The sequence below is a fragment of the Sturnus vulgaris genome, chromosome 6 (assembly GCF_052056855.1).
Source record: "Sturnus vulgaris isolate bStuVul1 chromosome 6, bStuVul1.hap1, whole genome shotgun sequence".
In the NCBI taxonomy this organism is placed as follows: Eukaryota; Metazoa; Chordata; class Aves; order Passeriformes; family Sturnidae; genus Sturnus; species Sturnus vulgaris.
The window spans coordinates 41,315,312-41,337,294 of NC_142248.1; the positions used below are offsets into that span (position 1 = coordinate 41,315,312).

The 21,983-nt window shown below is 41.1% G+C and overlaps 1 protein-coding gene across 1 annotated transcript in view; it reads right to left on the reverse strand.

Annotated features, from left to right (window-relative positions):
• The window catches only part of BRF1 (BRF1 general transcription factor IIIB subunit), a 172,025-nt gene that overhangs the window by 58,361 nt on the left and 91,681 nt on the right, over positions 1 to 21,983 (reverse strand). The window contains exons 8-11 of the mRNA XM_014871337.2: positions 16,011 to 16,137; positions 15,010 to 15,049; positions 14,828 to 14,920; positions 13,865 to 14,143 (exon numbers count right to left, since the gene is read on the reverse strand). Coding sequence (XP_014726823.2) covers positions 13,865 to 14,143; positions 14,828 to 14,920; positions 15,010 to 15,049; positions 16,011 to 16,137 — 539 coding nt within the window. The remainder of the gene's footprint in view (positions 1 to 13,864; positions 14,144 to 14,827; positions 14,921 to 15,009; positions 15,050 to 16,010; positions 16,138 to 21,983) is intronic.

Below are 21,983 nucleotides of genomic sequence, written 5' to 3' on the forward strand. Positions count from 1 at the left end.
CATGTCTCAGTCCCACATATACCAGAAGGATTCATAGCTCTTTCTGCCATGCAGCCATTTTATTGTACAGCATATGGCACAGTATCAGAGTTGTTCTTCTTTAATTAACTGAGTAATGACACTTTCTGTGGAGCTCAACCCAGGTCCTCCATAACACACAGTATATGGCACTCATTCTCAGGAACATGACTACATGTCCACAGCCCTCTCTGGGAGACAGTGATGTACTTTTCTTGTACCAGTTTATTTAAGCACATTCAGCACCACAGATAATACTAATTTCTCTGAAATCAGGGAAGTTTATTTTGAATTAACGAAACCAGAGTTGTCTTCTGAAAATACGTTCTGAATAACATTTTATTATTTCATTACAAAATCCCACCTGATCATGATTTCAAGTTCAGATCTACCATCCTCTTCTATGGAATAGACATTTATTTATATTTTATTTATTTAACTCTTTAGGTAAGAATAGATGGATTGCTCCTTATGCTAGTTTTAACTAGGCAAACTCTTTCCATAGAAAACTTTAGCATTATGAACTGTGCAGTGAAATAAGCCCAGGATAATGAACTGAATAGAAGGGACAAGTGAGGGAAGAGCTTGCAAGATGCACAGACAAAAGCCCTGTCTGCTGAAGGAGTAAGATTTTAAATCTTGCTAGCAAGGTAAAGCAGAGAATACTAAAGTCCAGACAAAACACTCCCATGCAATTCCCTTCACGCCATCCAAACCAACATAAAAATCATTAAATGCTAAAATAAAGCCAAGCAAAGGAACATTACTGTCAGCAACTGCCAGCTGAAATGAATGACCTGGGTTGAGAGTGTTTGCTGATGTAGCTGCAAGTGGCCACAAAGGTTTGAGGGCTGTGGCAGCAAACTGGTCTGAGGGACAGCTCAAACCAGGCATGTGGAGCTCAGCTCTGCCATCACCCCAGAGACCGAGGGATGAAGCTGGAGCTTTGCCACTCTAGGGTTTTTTGGGAGCAGGACCACCTGCACCCCTCCCTGCAAACCAGGAGGAACAGACCCAACATCAGCCAAGTCACTATTTCTGGCAGCAATGGGAAAGAACCCAGGAATTCTGGCCTTTGGCCAGAAGAGGTTTGCAGGTCGATGAAAGCACCTTATAGCTCTGACACCACTGACAGGCACTGTGGCTGTGCCAAGACATCCATGGCCCGGCATCTCCTGGGGGAAATCCAGCAAAGGAGCACCCAGAGCTGGCTGGAGGCTGTGGAGACACAGATCCCAACATCTGCATCCACAAAGGTTTAATTCTCAAGGTGTTTCTCAGCTGCTACCAGGAGACAATTTCATCACTGCAGTAACACTAAAATCAACCAGCTTGGCTGACCAAAACAATGTATAAAAATTTACACAATACGTTATTCTGCAATTTGCCCAAAAGGACAGGACAGATTTGAACAAGACAAATCATCCAAATCACAGCATTAGTTGCGTTGGCACTTAAAAAAAAAAAAAAAAAAAGGAAACAAGGACGACAATTTCAGGCTTTTGTTTTAATTTTAGACATCACATTTTCCTTCACCTTGTAGTAAAATCAACATTAGAAATCTTTGGATACAGCAAAGAGAATGAGCAAACTTGCCAATTTTTGAAGAATCAACAATTAATATTATAGCAATTAATTCAGAAGACTAACTACATGGTACTGTAGGGTTCCTTGTGTGTCCTGTCCCAGCAAATGCTTAAAAATATTTTTCAGTAATGAAATGAAGTAAAAAATGTTCTGCTTATTTCTTTTCCTAAATTATCAGCATTGCAAACTCCTGCTGGTATTTGAAAGTCAGTCTGGGCTCTCCTAGATATACATCCTTATCATAAAGATTCCACAATTGGAAATTACTTTTTGTGACACTTAAGCCAAAAAGAAAATAGCTTTATTGCATCTGCAGAACCAAAAGTAGTAAATTGTACTAAACATTCATCTTTGTCAGTGGCTCTCCAAACCAATCTGTTCAGCACGAAGGTGCCATTTTTACACAGTTGCTTTATTACTACATAATTATTGATGGATCAGCCAAGTGCTCTCTCAAGGAAGACCAATCTTAAAAACGAGCTTGTTAAAAATTTAAGTGTAAACCTTGCGAAAGAAACTAGCAGTTAGGTTTCATCTGATATAAACTTTTAAAGAGGAAAAAAAAATAAATTGGAGGGACAATTTTGAAAAATGCTACATTTGAGGAAGGCATGAAATTGAAGCAGACAAGAAACTTTAATGTGATAGAAAGAAAGAAATGGGGACATCTGTACTGAGAATAAGCTGTAAGTAGCAGGAGGAATTATCAATCTAGTGATGTGCCAGCTCTCTGCATTTCAATTGCTTCACAGGCCATACCATAAAAATTGTTTGCAATGAAAGAAGTATGAAGCATCCCTAGATTTTATTGCTCCCAGTGATATTCCACCCCATTTATGTGTGTACACCAGTTGTAGCCTTTCAAGTACAACCCTGTTTCATATTAGTACCTGTTTAAATTACCTGCCCACAAACATCGTTCGGTGTTCAAAATGCCTCACTATTAAATTTTCTGTTTCAGTCAAAGTACTTCAAGAGTTTCTATCAAGCTTTCAAAGGCAAGGAAGTTTCATGCAGGTTTTCTGAAAGTCAAGATAAAGCAATAAACTTTAAACTTAAAAGAAGGCTTTTTCAGGAGAGAATTTGGCATACCTTTTTGAATTCCCTCCCCAGCTTGTTAAACGAAACTTCTTCATTGCTCCCAGATTTCTAAATGTTGCATTTCAGGAGCTGAACTTCTGAGCACCAACCTTACTCTCTAAAAAGACCCTGCATGTAAAGTGACCTCGGGCAAGAGCATATCTGAAATTGCCAATTCCAAGTCACTGATGGATTGTAAAACTTTACCAGCACTAGAACCTCAGCACAACACAAATGCCACTCTCAGCCTCCAAAATACCCATTCTTTGCTGCTGCAAAGACATGCTCTGAAATGCTCCTCCAGCCCCAGCTGAACTGGGGGAGCTGGTTCCTTCCCCCCTGACTCAGTTCTGTTCCCCTCCCTTCTGCTTCCCCCTCACCTTCCACTGCACCTGCCAAGGTGTCATTCCCTAACATACAGCCATCAAAATAACCCTGCTATTAAAAAAGCCTGCACAAGCCTGTGATATTTTTGACAGACCTCGGCTAGGGAGGCAACTACACGTGCACTGATGCCAGCAGACAGGAGGGGGATGAGCCAGTGATGCAAGGCACGTCTTAACCTCAACCAGCAGCACCCACAACATCCCAACATATCTGCACTGTCCTAAACTGGAGGCCAAATCCAAACACTGCAGTACAAAACATGGAAAGAACTTGGGACAGGAGCTTTGTGGTAGTCTTGCAGCAGCTACCAATCCATGAGACACAAAAGCAGTGCTCCCACTAAGTGCAAAAAACTCTGGTTTAAAGTGAGAAGAGAAATTTCGTGGAAAAGCAACATGTCACTGAAGAATGTTTTATTTAATGGAAGCCACTGCCAGAATATAATACTGCTACCAGTGACATCATTTCATGTAGATAAGATGCTGCTGCATTTCAATACATGACTTTAATGGTATTGTGGATTTGCATTTCGCACTTTTAGCTGGAAATTAATAAGAACCATTAAACATAACTTCCCAAATCAGCCATTTGCCCTGATCCCATGCTAGTGTTAAGGATCTGGTCACAGAGCACTGTCTTACTTCCTTCCCATCTGTGGGCACACAGTGGCTTCCCCACCATAACTATATCAAACATGGCATGTAAGCAGTGAATTTGCTGAAAAATGGTACCCTTCCACCCCCTGCAGAGCTGTTTACTTCTGGCTTCTGTGCTTATACCAGTCTCAAGAGCCCTGCTCCCTGCTCCAAATTTCTTTCCAGGTACTACTTAACAGCATTATTTACTCACTATAATTTAATATTCATTCTCTTATTCCTGCTACACACAGTTGTGGATGTCCTGTTCCCCTTCCTTCTGCTCTTTCATAATAGAAAACAACTTCTACAGTCTTATGTGTACATGTGTTTCAATATTACCTTAAAACTGCTAACTTCAAAAATAAAGTATCTTCTGCTTCCTTTTAGCAAAACTTGGCTGCCGAAACTCCCTAGAGGCAATTGTTTGCAATTTTCCCTTAATTTGGAGCTACCCCTCCCTTGGCAGCCTGCCAGCATCTCCTCCTCTGACCGCTTGGGACATTGGCCCAACACAGTCCACCCAACCTTAGATAAAAGATCACGATTTTTGCTATTAATAACCAACTCAAAGTTGTTCTTATCTGCCCACTTCTTCAGCTCTGCACCGCTGTAATTAATGAACACCGAAAACTCTACCCACAATTTTTTCAGCCCTGCTGAATACATTCTGGTGAGTGCCTATGAAATAAAATTAAATTGAAAAGCTGAAGACTACAGTAGCCTCATGTTGACAGGTCACTCTGATTCCAGGTCAAAGCAGACTCTATATTTGGCTGCTTTGATTATAATTGCTTGCAGGATAAAAAATAAATAGCAATTATCTCACTGTCACACAAGAAAAAAATACCTAATAAATGAACCAATCCTAAAGTAACATTGAAAAACAAATTATTTCAAAAGCAATCAGGAGAAGTAAAATTCAGTTTCCAGGATTGTTTTTAATTGCCAACAGTGTCAACATTAATATTCTTCCTCTATTGGATAATACACCCCTTTTAGTTATGAAAGCATTTAGCAAACTAAAAATGTCAAACTACAATTATACAAGGCTAAACTCAGGGCTGTTTTCATCCCCAGCCCACAGTGCCACAGCTGAAATCCCTAATTACAAGGGTCATCTACACAAGTCACAGTCCAGCCCATGCATCTTGCCTGCTGTGACAGTCCCACGGATTTAAGACCAACAAACAAAACAGATGAAGTGTTTAGGGGTGTGATGAAGTTAATCCTTAAGAGGATATAGGAATTAGTTTTTCAAACTAAATTCAAAGCTACCAAACAAAAGCAAAACTCAACTGCTGCATGAAAACACTAAAACCTTGCAGAAACAGCACTCCACTTAAAGGGTTTATTTCAGCGGATTTTCAGTTTCCAGATACCACCTTTACCCGCTGAACCTGTACCACAAGAAAATAAAGTACTAAATGGAGGATTATTTCAGCTTTTTCAGACAAACCCAAGTGGTCAGGATCCACCACAGTACTGCACACAGATTTATTACCCATCGTGTTAAACCCAAAGTAGCTAAGCCTTGCAAATCTCTTGGTGCTGTATTTCCTCCTTCCAAGGGCACGTTTTGTGGCTCCTTGACCTGGGTTAATAAGTCTTTATTCTCAATAACAACTAGGACCATGGAGACTCCCTGGACTGAACCCAGGCCTCCACTCCTGACATTTCAGATACCGTGATGAATTGCTCAGATAACATCCCCCTCAGCAGTCAGCTTTCCCTGCAAACTGAGTGTCCTTTCTGTAGCCTCCACACATTTCACTATCCACAGTTCTCCAAAGAAAAATTTCAGTTTGCATTTGAGTTTTTTGGTGACTTTTCTTCCTTTTTGGCAGAAGGGCAGGGCAGGAATGTCTGTTTCTTCTGCAAAGAGGCCACCCACCCAAATAACTGTGAGCATTACTGGGCTCCAGTTTGGGCAGGTGCAGAAAAGGATCAAATAATCCTTACAGCAGAAGGGAGTTCTTTTAGCCAGGTTTTCTGAGTGCCTGTAGGTGTCTGAGTCATCACCACCAAACATCACCTCCCCAGACTTATTTTAGTCTGCAGTCTATGGGGCTGAGGCTGGTAAACCACTGGAACAGGTTGCCCTGGAAAGGGTGGTGGATATCCCATGCCTGGAAACATCCAAGGTCAGGTTGGATGGGACTCTGAGCAATCTGATCTTGTTGAAGATGTCCCTGCTCACTGCAGGAGGGTTGGACTAGATGACTTTTAAAGGTCCTCTCCAACCCAAAACATTCTGTTACTCTATGATTCTATTTCAGTCAAGGTTTAAGAGCAGGATAATGATTCTTTAGATGGCTACACTTCCACAGATTCGTTGAGAACTGACCCCCAGAAAGACAGGAGAAATTATAAACACCCCTGAAAGTATCTTCCATGCACAGATTCAGCATCTTTTCAGATGCTTGGGAGTGCAGAGAGAAGAAAACCTTGAAAACAAGCCCCAAGAGAAGGAAAACATTCGACTGGCACCTACAAATGCTGAGGCATGTAAGTCAACCACGAAACACAACCCTCCCTTAGTATTTAGGGAACAACTGTTTATGCAATTCTGTTATTTAGGTACAGGAAAAAATCCATTTCTAAAGCCCCAGCTGAGCTTCTCCTCCCTGCTTGCTCAGCTCTGTGCTTCTTAAGCCTAAGACTAGAGCAGGTGACAGCAGACCTGGACTTCTCATCAACTCAATGGGAAAAAATGGATAAAAAAATCTGCTGGGGCTGACTGCTTCTCCTTGCTCCAATAAAAAGCAGGATCTCTGCCCCAGTACACACATGTCAATTATCTCACACGGAATGACCCAGCAGAGCCCCTGTTCCACACGTCCAACCCCTCCAAGCCAGAGACACAGCCCTGCTGCCACCTCCTTCTCCAAAGAGCCCGTGGCCAGCAGCCAGCTGAAGCAGCCAGAGGAAAAAGCAGCTTTTTGCCCTTTTTTTTTCCTCAAGCAAGTGAGGATGAGGCCTTAAATGGTGGTTAGACCCATTAAAGAGCAATCTAAGGCTTTTACGCTACCCAAACTGAAAATAAAGTTCATTTTCCACCATGCTTTTATTGGAGAAATTCAAGACAGAAAAGACACATTGCCCACTGCAGTCACAACACAGCAGGCAAAAAAAAGAAATAAAAATCGAAGTCTGGAAAAGCTTTCAGGATTTTAACATTCCCCATTCCAGATCAGAATTTTATTAAACAAACAAACTAAAACTACAAAAAACAAAAATGGAAGGAAGGAAGGAAGGAAGGAAGGAAGGAAGGAAGGAAGGAAGGAAGGAAGGAAGGAAGGAAGGAAGGAAGGAAGGAAGGAAGGAAGGAAGGAAGGAAGGAAGGAAGGAAGGAAGGAAGGAAGGAAGGAAGGAAGGAAGGAAGGAAGGAAGGAAGGAAGGAAGGAAGGAAGGAAGGAAGGAAGGAAGGAAGGAAGGAAGGAAGGAAGGAAGGAAGGAAGGAAGGAAGGAAGGAGGAAGGAGAGGAAGGGAGAGAAACAGAGAAAAGAGAGAAAGAGAAAGAAAGAGAAAGAAAGAGAGAAAGAGAGAAAGAGAGAAAGAGAGAGAAAGAGAGAAAGAGAGAAAGAGAGAAAGAGAGAAAGAGAGAAAGAGAGAAAGAGAGAAAGAGAGAAAGAGAGAAAGAGAGAAAGAGAGAAAGAGAGAAAGAGAGAAAGAGAGAAAGAGAGAAAGAGAGAAGAGAGAGAAAGAAAGAAAGAAAGAAAGAAAGAAAGAAAGAAAGAAAGAAAGAAAGAAAGAAAGAAAGAAAGAAAGAAAGAAAGAAAGAAAGAAAGAAAGAAAGAAAGAAAGAAAGAAAGAAAGAAAGAAAGAAAGAAAGAAAGAAAGAAAGAAAGAAAGAAAGAAAACATAAAGAGACCTTCTCCTCTGAAACAGTTGGGGTAGGAGGGGGAGAAGAGGACAGCCAGGCTGGTCAGCCAGGTGCTAAAGGCCTTCATTCACTGGCAATGTAGCCAGGTAAGGTTTAACAGATGGGTCTTCTTCACTTGGCTCAGGAACCTGAACCCAAATTTCCAGCATCTTTTCCTGACCCCAGCACCCATTACTCTGGAGCACTTCTTTTCTACCAAGACTTCTGACAAAAATTAGACCAATTTTCCTATAGGGAGTGTCTATATTGACAACCCAATCCTTTGGAAAATTCCTAAAACAGTCACAAATGCTATAAAAATATATTCACATGATTTAGCTTATGCTTTCACTCAAATTTATCCCCTTGATGGCTCTAACAAAGTGCAGGTTTCTCTCCAAAACCCCTCTCTAAATGTGTTTAAAAATCCTTCAGCCAAACTCTATGATTAGTTTTCATCCCTTAACCTTTCTAGTTACTCAAGGCATGAATATGGAATGAATTTGTGGCATTCCTATCCCTTAATGAAATGCAAAGATCCTGCATGAAAAAACACGCACAGAGAATTTGGAGTGCACACGCAGTACTTGTGTGTGAGTGACATACATAGCCAAGTAAGAAAATCCTGTCATCTGTAATTCACACCCAAGACTCCAGGTACCAAAAAACTGCACTCAAAGCAGCTGGTGGTCTTGTATTACCGTGCTGGCTGCAGCAAGCTCTTCACATCTCATTAACGCCGTAATGAAGGCTCAATCAGCCACACAGCCTATCAAGACTGCCAAGCACAGGCACACAGAGGCCAGAGGAGAAAAGATCAGCTTGTACCAAGGCTTTTATTGTTTAGATCTCAGAACTGGGAAAGAGCTGGTCCTGCCACAGAAAATATTTGCCAGTGAGCAAATGGCACGTGGAGACAAAGATCAAACTCTCGAAGTGCTTGGAAGGCTTTGCACAAGGAAGGTGGCACCAAGCAGGTCACACACAGGGCTCATTTTCACAGGTGGGGCATAAAACCACCAAAACAATAGGAGTGCTGAAGCCAGAGGCCAGAATAGTGATCAGGAGGGAGACACACACACTTGCACTGATGACCAAATGTCCCTTCAATATGTAACACACTAAACTCAGCAGCTTTATTTCTCATGTATGGAGCAATTATTTTTAACAGGGCTTCCTAATGTTCTCTCTACTGATTATATCATAGAATCAAAGAATAACAAGTTGGAAGAGACATTAAGAATCATCTGGTCCAACCTTTCATAGGCTACACAAGATGGCCCAGCACTCTGTCCAGGCAAATCTTATCAGTGTCCTATTTTGGAGTATCCATCACTTCCCAGGGGAGATTAATCCAAAGGATGATCTCACTGTGAAAAAATTTTCTCTTCTGTCCAATCAAAATCTCACCCATTACCCCTTGTCTTTTTCATCTGACTCCTTCAATAAATGAATCTCCATCCTCTCTGTAGCCACCCTTTAAATACTGGAATATGGTGACAAGCCTCCCCTAACACATCTGTTCTCAAAACTGAACAAACACAGATCTTTTTGTATGCAACATATACATTTACATATTTCCAAGCAGTTGACACTGATGTGTTCAGACAAAATCCGAGGAAGAAAGAATGCTGGAAGAAGAAATCAGTACAAAGAGGGACCCAACACCCAACTATTGATGGAGCAACACCAGCACCAGCAGTGAGCTGCTGCTCACCTTCCTGCAATCTATGCTGGGATCCCAGGTGGGATCAACAACTCTCCTTGGCACATTCCTGCAGACCCTCAAGCATCCTTCCATGGCAGCTCAGACCCTGCCAGAAAAGTCACATTTCTGCCATGTCCCCTGCCCGCAGTGCTGCTGGCACTGGTCATCTGCTGCTGTCAAAAAAAGGAGGAGGATAGAACACACATGTATTTTTCCTTGCTGGGTGAGGGAGCTGAATCTGCTCACGGAAGGACTGATGAAGCTCCGAGGCCAGGATGAAGTATGAGGTGGGAGCTGGCAGCTGCAGGGGATGAAATGCAGAAGACAAGAGTAAGACCCAGGAGGATGAGCCTGTTCCCACCTCCTATCAGATCACCTTTAGCCAGTTCTCCTTGAATAAGAAGCTGAAGAGTGTTGGTAGACAGGGACAAGGACCACGATCAATGAGCACTGCCTGCACGGGGTCTTTAACGCCCACAGAAATCAATGGCAATATCTTTCAACCTCAGCCCCTGTCAGATTATGCTTGCAGTGTATAATGGAGGTGTAAATACGAGGAGCAATAAATGAGCAAACTGCTAATTGTGAAGCTTTCCCATGTATTCTCTGTGAAATTAGCAGCGAGTGCAGCTCGCTGGGTGCCTAACCAGGCACAAGAAGGTACTTGCACAGCAATTGCTCACTGCTAAAGCCGCTGGCTTTCATGGGGACGTGCAGGAGCACGTTACCACCCACCACACACACATTACTTGAAATTACTGCCCTGAATGACTGCATGTGAATTTTGACTCAAAACAAAACCTAAATCAGGTCTCAAACCTTACCTAGATTATGAAGGGGAAGTTATATAAAGTCATTTGGTAGTTTACACCCTGTATTTTACCTTTATCTCTGCTATTATCAGATCTTCCCTATATTTTCTTCATGTGGCAAGAGACGAACTGCCAGTGTACAGCCCAAGGTAGGAAGGACAAGGTGAGAGCCAGCAAACAGCAAAATGTCAGCAACACCAAGAAAGATGTTAAAATATTTGAAATGGTATAAAAGAGACATAAAAATAAATTGCACAGAAAAATTTCACACCAAAGGATGTTATTTCTCGAGATCAAAACTCCATGATATTTGACTGTGATAGTCCCCTAAAAGAAATGGTGCACCTTTTTTTTGAGGAACTGAGAATCAGAAAGAGTATGTAGAGTGTGGAGAGGATGCTGGGATGCTGCATGGCCAGGAAAATGGCAGACTTATGTACCTGGTCTCCATCTCTGAAACTGAGATCTCACTATAAAGCACTTTTATCATGAAGAATAAGAGAGAAGTAGTTTGAAAAGACTCAAAAAGTTTTCAGCTTAAAGTCTCTGCAAATTAATACACTGTGTAGGAAAAAAACAGTCAAATGTAGTGTTTATTCTAAGCACTTTACTGCCTCAGACTCATTAACCTGCTACCTTACATGTTGTCTTTGTAATGCAAATTTGTTAAAATACTGTGCTTTTCATAAAACATTCATACAGACAAGCTCGCCCTGCTCAAATACCGATTGTAAGTGGAGCAAAAATACACTTATTTTTCCCTAATATTTCAGCTCTGCACCTAAGTCTTATCTGCGTAAGCAGTTTCTGAGAAACCTGCTGCTGCTGCTGCCACTGTAGCACAAAGGTGGAAGATTTCCCAAAGCAGCTGATGTAGGCAATTATAAACTGAATTACCACATGCCAAAGCCAAATGAAAAGATGTTGTAGAAGGTACCTGCAGCAGAGGTTTTTTGAGGAAGAGAGATCATTACAGAGAGGAGGAGAGATACCCTGCACTTAAGGAGGCCAAACATTGCACATACTGCACCTGTTTGCTGAGCTTCTATTTAGGAGCCAACTGCCCTGTCTGCAGCACATCACCACAAGAGTTTGCTGGGAATCCTCACCATGGCATGCTGCTCCCAACTGCTGGGCTGGCTGGACACAGTGGCAGGAGACACAAAGTCATCTCCATAAGGTCTCCAGCCCAGCTTGACCCACGCAGTGAGAGATGACTCAGGGCTGGAGAGGGCTGAGGAATGGAAAGGTTCCTGATTTATGACTTACACAGCTGTGGAGAAGGATCAAAACATCACCTTCAGGGTTCAGTGTTAGGACAGCACTCTCCCTCCTCCAGTGGACTTAGATCTTGGAATGTGAACTACCACAGCAAAGCCATGGCCAGCTGAGATTCACAATATCAATTGCACTAAACCAAATTCAAATACACAGGATAAATGCAGGAAATTTTGTGAGCTTTTCCTCTTCCCTCCACACTTACCAACTACTTCTGTTTCAAGACAATCTGTAACTCTGCTGTCTCAAATTAAACTCTGAGCAACTGCTCTCATCCTGTATTTAGTTTTGAAAACTGTCTTTTCTTTTTCAGGCCTGAATAAGGGCCCACAAACCTGGAAAACGTCTAAGTTTTACAGCTGTACCAGTTGGTCTGACAGAAGAAAATGCTACCTTCCCAGACTTCCCAGAGCTATGAGGCAGAACTCAACAACATTGCCTGAGGTGCCAGAATCATCTGCACTGGTTTTCATCAGGTTCAGAGCTATGACACAAAGGTAACCAACATAAGGCATCTTAACAAGAGGTTTTCTTTATTCTGCATAATAACATGCCAGCCAGGTATACTTCCCAACCTGTCTGCTAGACCTGGTTCCCACTCACCCCAAACACATCAAGGTTCCATTACTGCTCCTGAGCACAGATGACTTCCCAAAGGAAACCAGCTCCTCAGGGGGATGATGCACACATCACTTGGATGCACCCACACCACACAGGCACCACATGGCAAGGGCCTGGAGGCTGGGAACTGCACCCAGGTGGACTACCCTGCAGTACAGGCATAACCAAAGTGAATCGGACTGAACATAAAAATTCTAAATTGTTAAAATAAATAAGCAGAGTCACAAAAACAAAACGAAACAAAACAAAGAAATCTACCCAAAACCCCCTCAAACACCCTCTGCACCACCCAAAGAAAACCTCAAAATCCAACAAAGATTGGGGCAGGATCTATAATCAAAATAAAACCAAAACAGTAATTTTGCATATATGCTTCATAACATGTTAAGAAAATAAGTACTTGTTCAAACACCTGCAATGATTTCTCAGATGCAGAAGAGAGTGAACATACTGAAACCTGCTTGGTTTCGAAATTCAGTTCATTTGGCACATCCTCCACTTTTGCAAGAAAACAAACAGCAAAGGCAGACAAGCCATGGCATGAGCAGCCCTGCACTCTCCTGCCCACCTGCCTGAAGCCCAACTCAGAGGAACCTCCCTGGCTACACCAGCTTGGCTTCATTTTACACTCAGTCCTCAGCCTGCCCATTAAAATGGTCAATAGCAATGCCAGCTGAGAAATGTCCATCACTGGGAACTCCTTTTTACAGGTCACTGGCCAACCAGACAACAACAGCTTCTAGCCATGACTGACCTCTCTGTGACATGAACTGCTGATTTCCAGGAGAAAGACAAGCCATGAGCCATCCATTTTCTTAATCGTAATTAAAACAAAACCAAAACCACTCAACTGTTTCTGTATGAATTTGTTTGTACAAAATAAAAACGTGCAATCATCCTGCTATGTTTCTGGAGACTGAACACTTATGTAGTAAGAATCTGAATGCATTCAGTTCATCTACTGTTGAACAGAAATCAGCATCACAGTCTGGATAACAAAATGTTCTGCTGCACAGACCTCCGAGTAAGCTGACAAAACAGATTCAGATGGGTGTGTCTTATGATGGAAAAATTAGCTGTGATAAAGAATGAAGTGGCCCTTAGATATGTTGTTTTCAGAGTCATTAAGATGCAAAAGGAATTTAAAAAAATGCCATCTCCATAAGGTTCAAGCACATGTATGAAAAAGCAAATAAACCTGTCTGGATGACTGACTGCAATACTGGCTCTGGCAAAATTGGCTTCTTTAGTTGATCAGTCCTGCTCCCACTGTGCTATACAGAGCTGTATGATGCAAATAGATCTGTGGGTTTTAAGTAAAATGGAGCAAAACCAGCACAACACACACTGAAGTTCATATCAAAGAAAAAAGCATAACATCACTTATTTCCTCTTGCAAACATTTTAAATGTTTGCCATTTGCAGAGATTCTCAGAGACAGATTGCATCTTGTTTGACTCCAGTAAAATGTCTCCTGAGAAAGTCTGCCTTGATCTAAGATTCTCATACTTGGGTTTTAATTTCCAGTCATATTTACAGGAATCTGCTTCCTCCAATTTCCTAATTGAGTGAGAGTGCATGGCTTGAAATATGCCTATCAGTGATCATATGACTGCAAATCAACTATCAACTTAACAAAGAGATAAAAAATCTCAGGCTCCAGAAAATAATTAGGCACCCCAGATTTTCCTGCAGCTTCCAGAAGAGCAGATGACAACAACCACATCAACACCACTGGTCTCACTCAGCCTTGCAGCTCAGTGATTCATGGAATAGCTACCACAGTCACCAACGAGATACATGGAAATGACACAACAAACCCACAGCTGGCTGCCTGGGTCCAGTTTCTGCTCTGAGCTGAACTCCTACTCACCAGGCTCTTGGTCCTTGGTGGATATGCACTCTTTGATGGACTCTGTTATGCCAAGACTAGCGGCAGTGGGCAGTGGGCCAAGCAAGGATTCCAGTGCAGGGGGTCTTAGAAGAGTTTCATTTCCATTTCTGCATTCCCCATCTTCATTTCTTTGAACTCTATCCTTCTCATTAAGTTCATCATAAAAGTCCTTGTTTAAGTGATTAGCAGCTGCTTCTAGTTCCTCATCTTCTGCCTCCTCCTCTCCAAGTATGCTAGAGGCATTATCATCTATAGAATCTGTAAAGGGAAAAAACCCAACAGATCATTGCATACCATCTGTTACAGAAACTAAATAAATAGAGAGGCGCTCACTTAAAGAATAAAAATCTTTAGAGGAAATCTGTAAAAGAAATACACAATATTTTAGTTCAGTGTATGAATACATGGAGTTTCCAGATGCTCTTCGAATTCAGTACCTTGACTATTAAAATGTATTTTCATGACTACAGTCATCATTTAAAATAGAAGCATCATCTTATCATATTAGGTAAAAGGGCTTTGTGAGAGAAGTCAGCTATTTCCTGGTATAATTACAAATTAAAAATAGCCAGTTCAACCTGCACAAAGCCCTTCCATATGGGAAGTCAACTGGGGAATTTGGCGACAGAAGGGTCTAGATACTGGTCCACTGCACTTTCAGTGATAAAAAGAAATATTCTCAGGTGCCAGCGCCAAGCTTATACTGCACCAGGAAAGAAAAACAACTGAAATCATTACTGAACTATCCCTGCAATGAACAATGTGGTTGTTTTGAAGACTGCTCTATAACCACCTATCTGGCAGAGAGAACCCCAACGCAAGACATCTTGTACTATGCAGGCATATATATGATCACATTTATCACCATAATGTTCATACACTTCAGACTGCCAGATCTGAGCTCAATACTATTTAAGGAGTCATAAGACTTTATAGACTTACCATCTTTAGTGAAATTTGCAAATACGCCTTTTGCTTTCGGTCTACTGTTTTCTAATTCACTCTCTATTTCATCTTGGTAGCTCGATATTTCTCCTGTGGTGTTGAAACAAAAATAAAACTCAGCAATCATTGATGCAATATTGAAGAAATGAGTGATATGTTACACTAAACACGACTTATACCTTCAAAATCCTCCAGCTTTTTTGATAATGCCTTTTCAAGCTGAAATGACAATAAACAAAATGAACATGAAATTACTAAAAAAATATTCACAATTTTAAACTGTTTGTGAGCTGTACATAGAGACAGAGAATAGCAGAGTATTTCAAAAGCATAAACAGGTGAAATTGCTGAAATTACTTTGTAGTGTCAGATAGGCATGACAGACAGGTCTCAAAACACTGACCAATTTCGAATGTTATCTCCCCCATCTCTATACTTCAAAATGAGCCTCCACTCTGGCAAGCTGTAAATAAAAGGCCTCATTCTCCAGCAGTCAGACTCTGTGACTGTGCCTGATGTGAGAAGTGCAAGGACAGTGCTGAGACTGCAGTGCTCACATCAGACAGAGCACACTGGGGATGGCAGAGTGAAGCTCTGACCTACAGCACCTGGCTGGTTCTGGAGAACATCACTAACAACCCTACAGACCTTTAAATGATAGCACAGTTAGAACAAGCAAAAATACTAACAAACCAACAGTGTAAGAACTGACTATGGCAGAAGTAAAACCTTCTCCTCTGCTCCCAGCTTTAGTTCATGATTTAAAGAAATTAAGCCACATGAGAACTAATCTCTATGGAAGCAGGTGTTGTACCACACAATACCACCAGCAGTCTCACTGAAGTAAATGAGTTACTGTTTTCATTTCTATTTTTAAAAAGTTCTCTGTAATGGCACTTCTCCTGACCACATATATCACCTTAAAAACAGTGCACAGTTTCTGATCCCGTGACAATTTTAACTGGGAAACTATTCCTTTGCCAATAAACCAAAAAATATCTTTTGTTAATGGGTACCATATGCACTAATGCTCATACCTCTCTCAAGAACCTCAAAATAAATGGACTAAATCTTACCAAGGGCTGGTCAGTTAGGATTTAGCATTAACTAAATTCAAAAGGGAATGCACAGAAGGAGGAGAGAAGAAAGAACCACAAATAGCATCCAATTCAGAATTTACCTGCTGTATCTTCAATTTTTTTTGACCAGCTGTAAATGAAGGAGGATCACATTCTTCTTCCAAGTCAATCTTCATAAACTCATCTATGGTTAGCTGACTGGTTGGTGTATCTTGAAACTCTGTCAACCTACCAAAGCATACAACACATGACCAAAACATCTCTAAGAACTCCTTTGAAAGTAATGCAATTTGCAAACTGCCAAGCTATGTCATCCTTAGCAACTCTGGCTCAAACACAGACTGCATTAAAACTGAAGTGCTACTAATTGTTTCATCGGCTGCAAAGAAAGTATCTTTTCATATCCCAAATTAGCTTTTGATTTACTTGAGTATGTAACATACTTTTTTCTTGATGAACAAAGACTTGAACAGAAATATTGCAGCCCCTACAGTCAATTAAGTATAGACAAAACTAAGACAAGAAACACAGCTCACTCCTCTCCTCTTGTTGCTTTTGTTATCAACAGCAACAACAAAACGGATTCACCAAATAAAGCATCTGTCATCCTAGTTTAGGAGTTTGCTCAAAAATCTTCCTGATATGTCAGCGTGATTAATTTACAAAAAGCAAACATTAAAGTAACATCTCTTCAGCAGGCTGGTGGAGGGACAAGAAATAATCTTCCTAGGACACACAGAAGCAGTGGTAAAATAAATTGATAATTTGCACATCACATAAATTAAATAGATGGATGAACATAATTTGACAATAATAAACTTTGTATTTGTTTAATGTTTGCATTTTAAAAATTCCTACATATGTGAGAGATAGGATTGGCTCCATGGGGAATTGCCATGAAAGCAGATGAGTCTTTCAGATGAATTCAATCTTAAATAAGACCACGTGGTCATAACTTAATCCACAAATACCAGCATTTTATACAGGTGGCTGAGAATAAGCACATCCATTTTACAGATGGAGAAAATGAGACAAAAGGTTAAGTACAAAGACAGGTCAGGAAACGTCTGGCAGAATGCTTCTCTGACAGAAAGTGCCCTTTTAATAATATCAACATTTTCCATGGGAAAATGGCAATGATGGGTCTGCAGCTGCTTCGCTGGAATATTCCCATCTTTCAGAGGAAGCAAAGCTGACAACAGCTTCCATCTGCAAAGCTAGAGAACTAAAAATGGTGATTCAGTGCTCTCAGCACAGGACCTTTCTGCATTTCTCTCTCCCTAAAAACAGTTGTGGTTTTCTCCTCACTTCTCTCCTCTACCTCTGGTTGCAACAAAACTCCTTCCGAAGAAGGAATTTTCTCTAGGACAGAAATTAGTTTCTAGCCACAACCAGGGTCAAAGCCAAGAGCACAAGGCCACATTATCCTGCTATATCCTCATCAGTCTCTGTGTTTGTTCCTTTATAAACTGAGCAGCAAGACAAGACAGCCCATACGGAGGGGTGCAGGCAGGCAGCAACTGCAGGACACTTTGCCTGGAGACATCCCACTCCTGGAGCAGGGGCCAGAGGCAGCAGCTCATGCCATGAAATGCACAGAGAGAGCCAGGCACCTCTGTGTGACTCCAACAGCAAGCAGCACACTAAGCCCATGCATGGCTGTGCCAGCCAGAATTAGTGCTGCTGAGGAGAAGAAAGCCTCCAAAAACTAGACTTGCTTTTGGAATTCAAGCATCTCCACAAAGCCCCAAATTAGCCATGTACTTAAGAGTGACTGACAGCCCAAACCTTTCCCTCAGAGTACCAGGGACCAGCTCCCTCCTCCTCTCTTTCAGATCAAATTGGAAAGGAGAGGAGGATGCTGTTGGCAGCAGCAGCACCCAGCTTTTAATTAAAAGACTAGAAATCTTTCTTGGCGTTAACAGGCTTCCAGCATGCATTACCCACCTTCTAAGAGGGAGCCACATCTATCAGGTTAGAGGGAAAACTTGGCTAGGGCACTATTATTATTATTACTATTATTATTATTATTATTATTATTATTATTATTATTATTATTATTATTATTATTATTATTATTATTTTAATTCAGGATTCACTTAATGCCAAACTCACGTATCATTTGAGGAGCATGGCTCTTCCCAGTCACAATCATTAAAGAACAGCCATCCATCTCTCCATGAATGAATCACATACTCACAGGCAGCCCCACTTCAGCAAGACTCTTCCTCCCAGTCAGCCTCACCTTTCTAAAATATTACTCTCCTCCCAGTGTTAAAAGCCAAGATGCACTTTGGCAAAGACACACAGTTTGTTTATCCAACACTTGCTCTGAGTCTGAGATGAGCTGCCAGAGCCCCACCAAAGCAGCACCACCTCTGTGTGTGCCGAGCAGACAGGAGAACACCAGGAGCAAAACCCATGAAGCCAGGCTGGGGACAAAGATGACCATGCCTGTGTGTCAGCAAACACCTACAGACACCTGAGGCTCTGTCTGTCCCTCTCCTGCCCACAGTGTCACACATCCTGTACCCCTCAGACATCAGCCCTGGGGTGAGCCAACGTGCCGGAGCCGGCACAAGCTCCAGCCCGAGCACCAGCTCCCAGCCCAAGCCAGAACGGCAGGATGGGTCTCTCCCAACACCTCCAGTGTATCTGCACTGGGACAAGGCACAGCTACATCGTGTTTACTGCCAAGAAGCTCAAACCCACAGCAAAGCATGGGTCCATCATCTGATCAGGCCACCAGCACCCACTCCTGTGCCTGTGCCCTCCTTTTCTCAGTCCTGATCCAAGCCAAGCGGGGCAGGGAGGGGAGGGCTGCCAGCATCACACTTTAAGCACAGGCTGGTGGTGATGCAAATTTAGAGCAGCACATGATTTTTTCACTTCTCTCAAGCCCTCAAGGCTCTAACCCTTCTCCCAAAATGGAGAACCATCCCTGATGGTCAGGATCCCAGCTAGAGTATCATCTGCATGGGAGAGCAAGCTTTTTTTTTTCCCCCCCTCCTTTAACTTGATATAAATAAATACCTGCGTTTGCCAACCACTCGCCTGCCTCAACATTTTACATTGGCTGATATCCTGTCTACATATTTTTAAACACTTCTTTAATTTTATCCACTGTTTGGACACATGCCACCACGGCAACAAACTGATGCTGCAGCAGTCTGCACCACATGAAACAAAGCAACATTAGTTTGGCAGTTAAGAAAAACTGACACAACCTTAATTATAAACACAATAATTTCAGGGGCAAGGGAGTGGCTTCATGAAAAAAAAATAGCTACAGGCTATTTTTAAGTCCCACATAAAAATGCTATTCAAGTTCATTTTTCACTTTTGTTAACCTAAAAAATCTAATAAGAGTTGCCACTTTAAGTTATGCACAGACAGAGGGAAAATAAACAGATATACAAATTAAAATATTATTTCTTTGGCACAAATTCAAAAAGGCTCTAAAAATTGAAATTTGGCAGACAAGGATTTTCTATTTATAGCAAAGCAGAGGCAACCACTAAAGCTCAGGCTAAGATTCAACCTCCAGTATAAACCATCCTCTTACAGTTTCTCACAGCAAACTCTTTCAAGAAAATTCCTTTGGGAGAAAAGTTTTTCCACAGCTTGGTGTCATCTGCCTCTAACACCAACCCCTTTTTACAAAGCAAAATTTCCACAGTTGTTGTTTCATCCATTTAGAGACAAAACCACACCTCTGCTTCTGATAAAGCACTTTTGTGCACAAACCAGTAAACCGATTCTTTTCACACTTAATTTAACTCCCAAAAAGGGAAAATGGGTCAATCCTTTTGAAGTTACATGCAATGTCCTTTTTACTAAGTTTTGTTCCAGGGATACCCTCCAGAGGAGGCTCCTGAATTCAGTCGACAGTGATGGAAAAACCAGATTTGTGTGCGCAGCTAAGGGCTCGGTTTTAATGTTTAATTGAGATTCTGCAGCAGTGGCTGCAACAAAGCAAACAAAAGAATAAGGACTTCTGGAGTCCAGCTCACAAAAGCTTCAGAAGCCCAGGTTCAAAGCCCAAGAGGGATTTCTAAGCAGAGTCCTTCTACCTAAACACAATCAGCATCGAGCTCTAGAAAGCAGGCAGCATGAGCTGAGGTATCTCCATACAGAAGGGCAAACAAATTACAACTTCAGAGACAGTTGTTTTTTTAAAGAGGGAATGTGAGGTTTAGCCTGAGCCATCAGCCTTTAAGTTACCTGTTGTGAGAGGTCTTTTTAAAGTACTTAAAGTGTTTTATCAATGGATTAGAAAAATAATTACCTGAATGTGCCACACTGTTAGCAGAAATATATGAAAAAGAACCTTTAATGCAAGATAAACTGGTGCTAGTAATTGAACTCCCCTGAGTTTTCCCAAATTAACAATATAATTAAAACCATAAGTAATAACTTACATGATATCTACATTATCTTAACTGTCGCATCAAATACAAATATTCAAGCAATAGATCAGCTCATTTGACTCCTCAGACAATTCCAAACTCTGGAAACGTAAAGGATTTACTTTTGTGTCTTAGGGAAGAACCAGAATATTGCATAACATCCCCACTGTTTTAATTTAATCCTCATCAGTGCTTCCTGCCACTCCAAACCTGTGCACCCACAGCAGAGAAGCTCAGAATTCACACTGGTGTTCCAACCATCACTGTTCCTATACTAAAAATCTAACAGTCTATTGCATCATCCTTCTCTCCTTAGTTTTTTCCAAGCCATACAATGTTGACACATGAACTATTTATGGAAGTATGTAAACACATGCCCTAAAAGTGATACTTAATATAGAACATATATCTGAAATAGTTATTAAATGTTTCCTTCATGACATAACAAAAAGTTTTCCAGTAGCCACCAGTAAGTAAATAAATAGAAGAGTAATCTGATATGTAAGTACTGTACATATATATAATTTTACATGTAGTTGCAGTAATATAAAAGGTAATTTTAAGCCTGTATGAATGAGTATCTCATTACTAAAGGTAAGGACAAAATCAGAGGTAATCCAGTTGCTGTGGTTTTACAACTTACAACTTATCACCCGAGCTGTGCTGAATTAGTCTCTCTGTTCCCAGCCAAATGCAACTGTTAAAGGGAAATATTCTCACATTTACACAACTTCCAACATTAATACACATCACCTCTTTTTGCAATGGACTAAGAGCATACACACAAAGTCATTTACTTCCAATTAACAGGTGACTGATAATTTATGGGGCTCATTTGCTGGCAACTCTCTGATGTTTCTCTAAGTATTAGGAACAGGTAACTCTAAAGATTGTACTAAATAAAGCACCCTTTAGAATTAGTTCCTGTTACTTACTCACACCAACACAGAGATTTAGAGCTGTCGCAAAATCATTAGCATAAATTTTAAAGCCCTGATTCTACAAATGCTTACACAAGGAGTTAACTTGCATTAACAGCTGTGGTCCACTCTCCACCCATGGATAATCCCACCAGCACATCCCTGGACATCCCAGAATTCTGTCAGTCCAAACCACCTGAAAATTTTTCTTCTTTTTTCCCCCCTGATTCAAATGCTCACACCATGCTAATGAAACAAAATGTGTTTGTTAGCATTCCTTAAAATTCTGCTTCATTAGCATGGTTCCTCTGCTGTGGTCTGTCAAAAACACTCTATGATCTCCTGGAGAAGAAAAATAGAGCTGTTTATTTTCTCAACTGCCACTCAGATGAGCAAAGTCAAACCCAGAAAAACTATTTACAAGATCTAAGCCTGAGTTAGTGCCAATAAGTTACTGGTTGTTTCAAAAGTAAGAGTCACCAAGAAATTTTGAAATTATATTTTTAAGTATGCTGTACTAAAATACATTAGGAATCTAATTAATGTATTAAATTGCAAACTGCATAGAAGCTGGATTTATAAACAGGAACATTGCCTGTGAAATTGGATTCTTTAGAAATAAAACCTTTTTTTTTAATTAAACCAGACAATCCAACTTACAAAGGTACGCAGTATCAGCCCATGTGGATCAAGTTGCATTTTACTCACCATACTAGAAAGGTTTCTAGAAATCATGTGTAAGCCA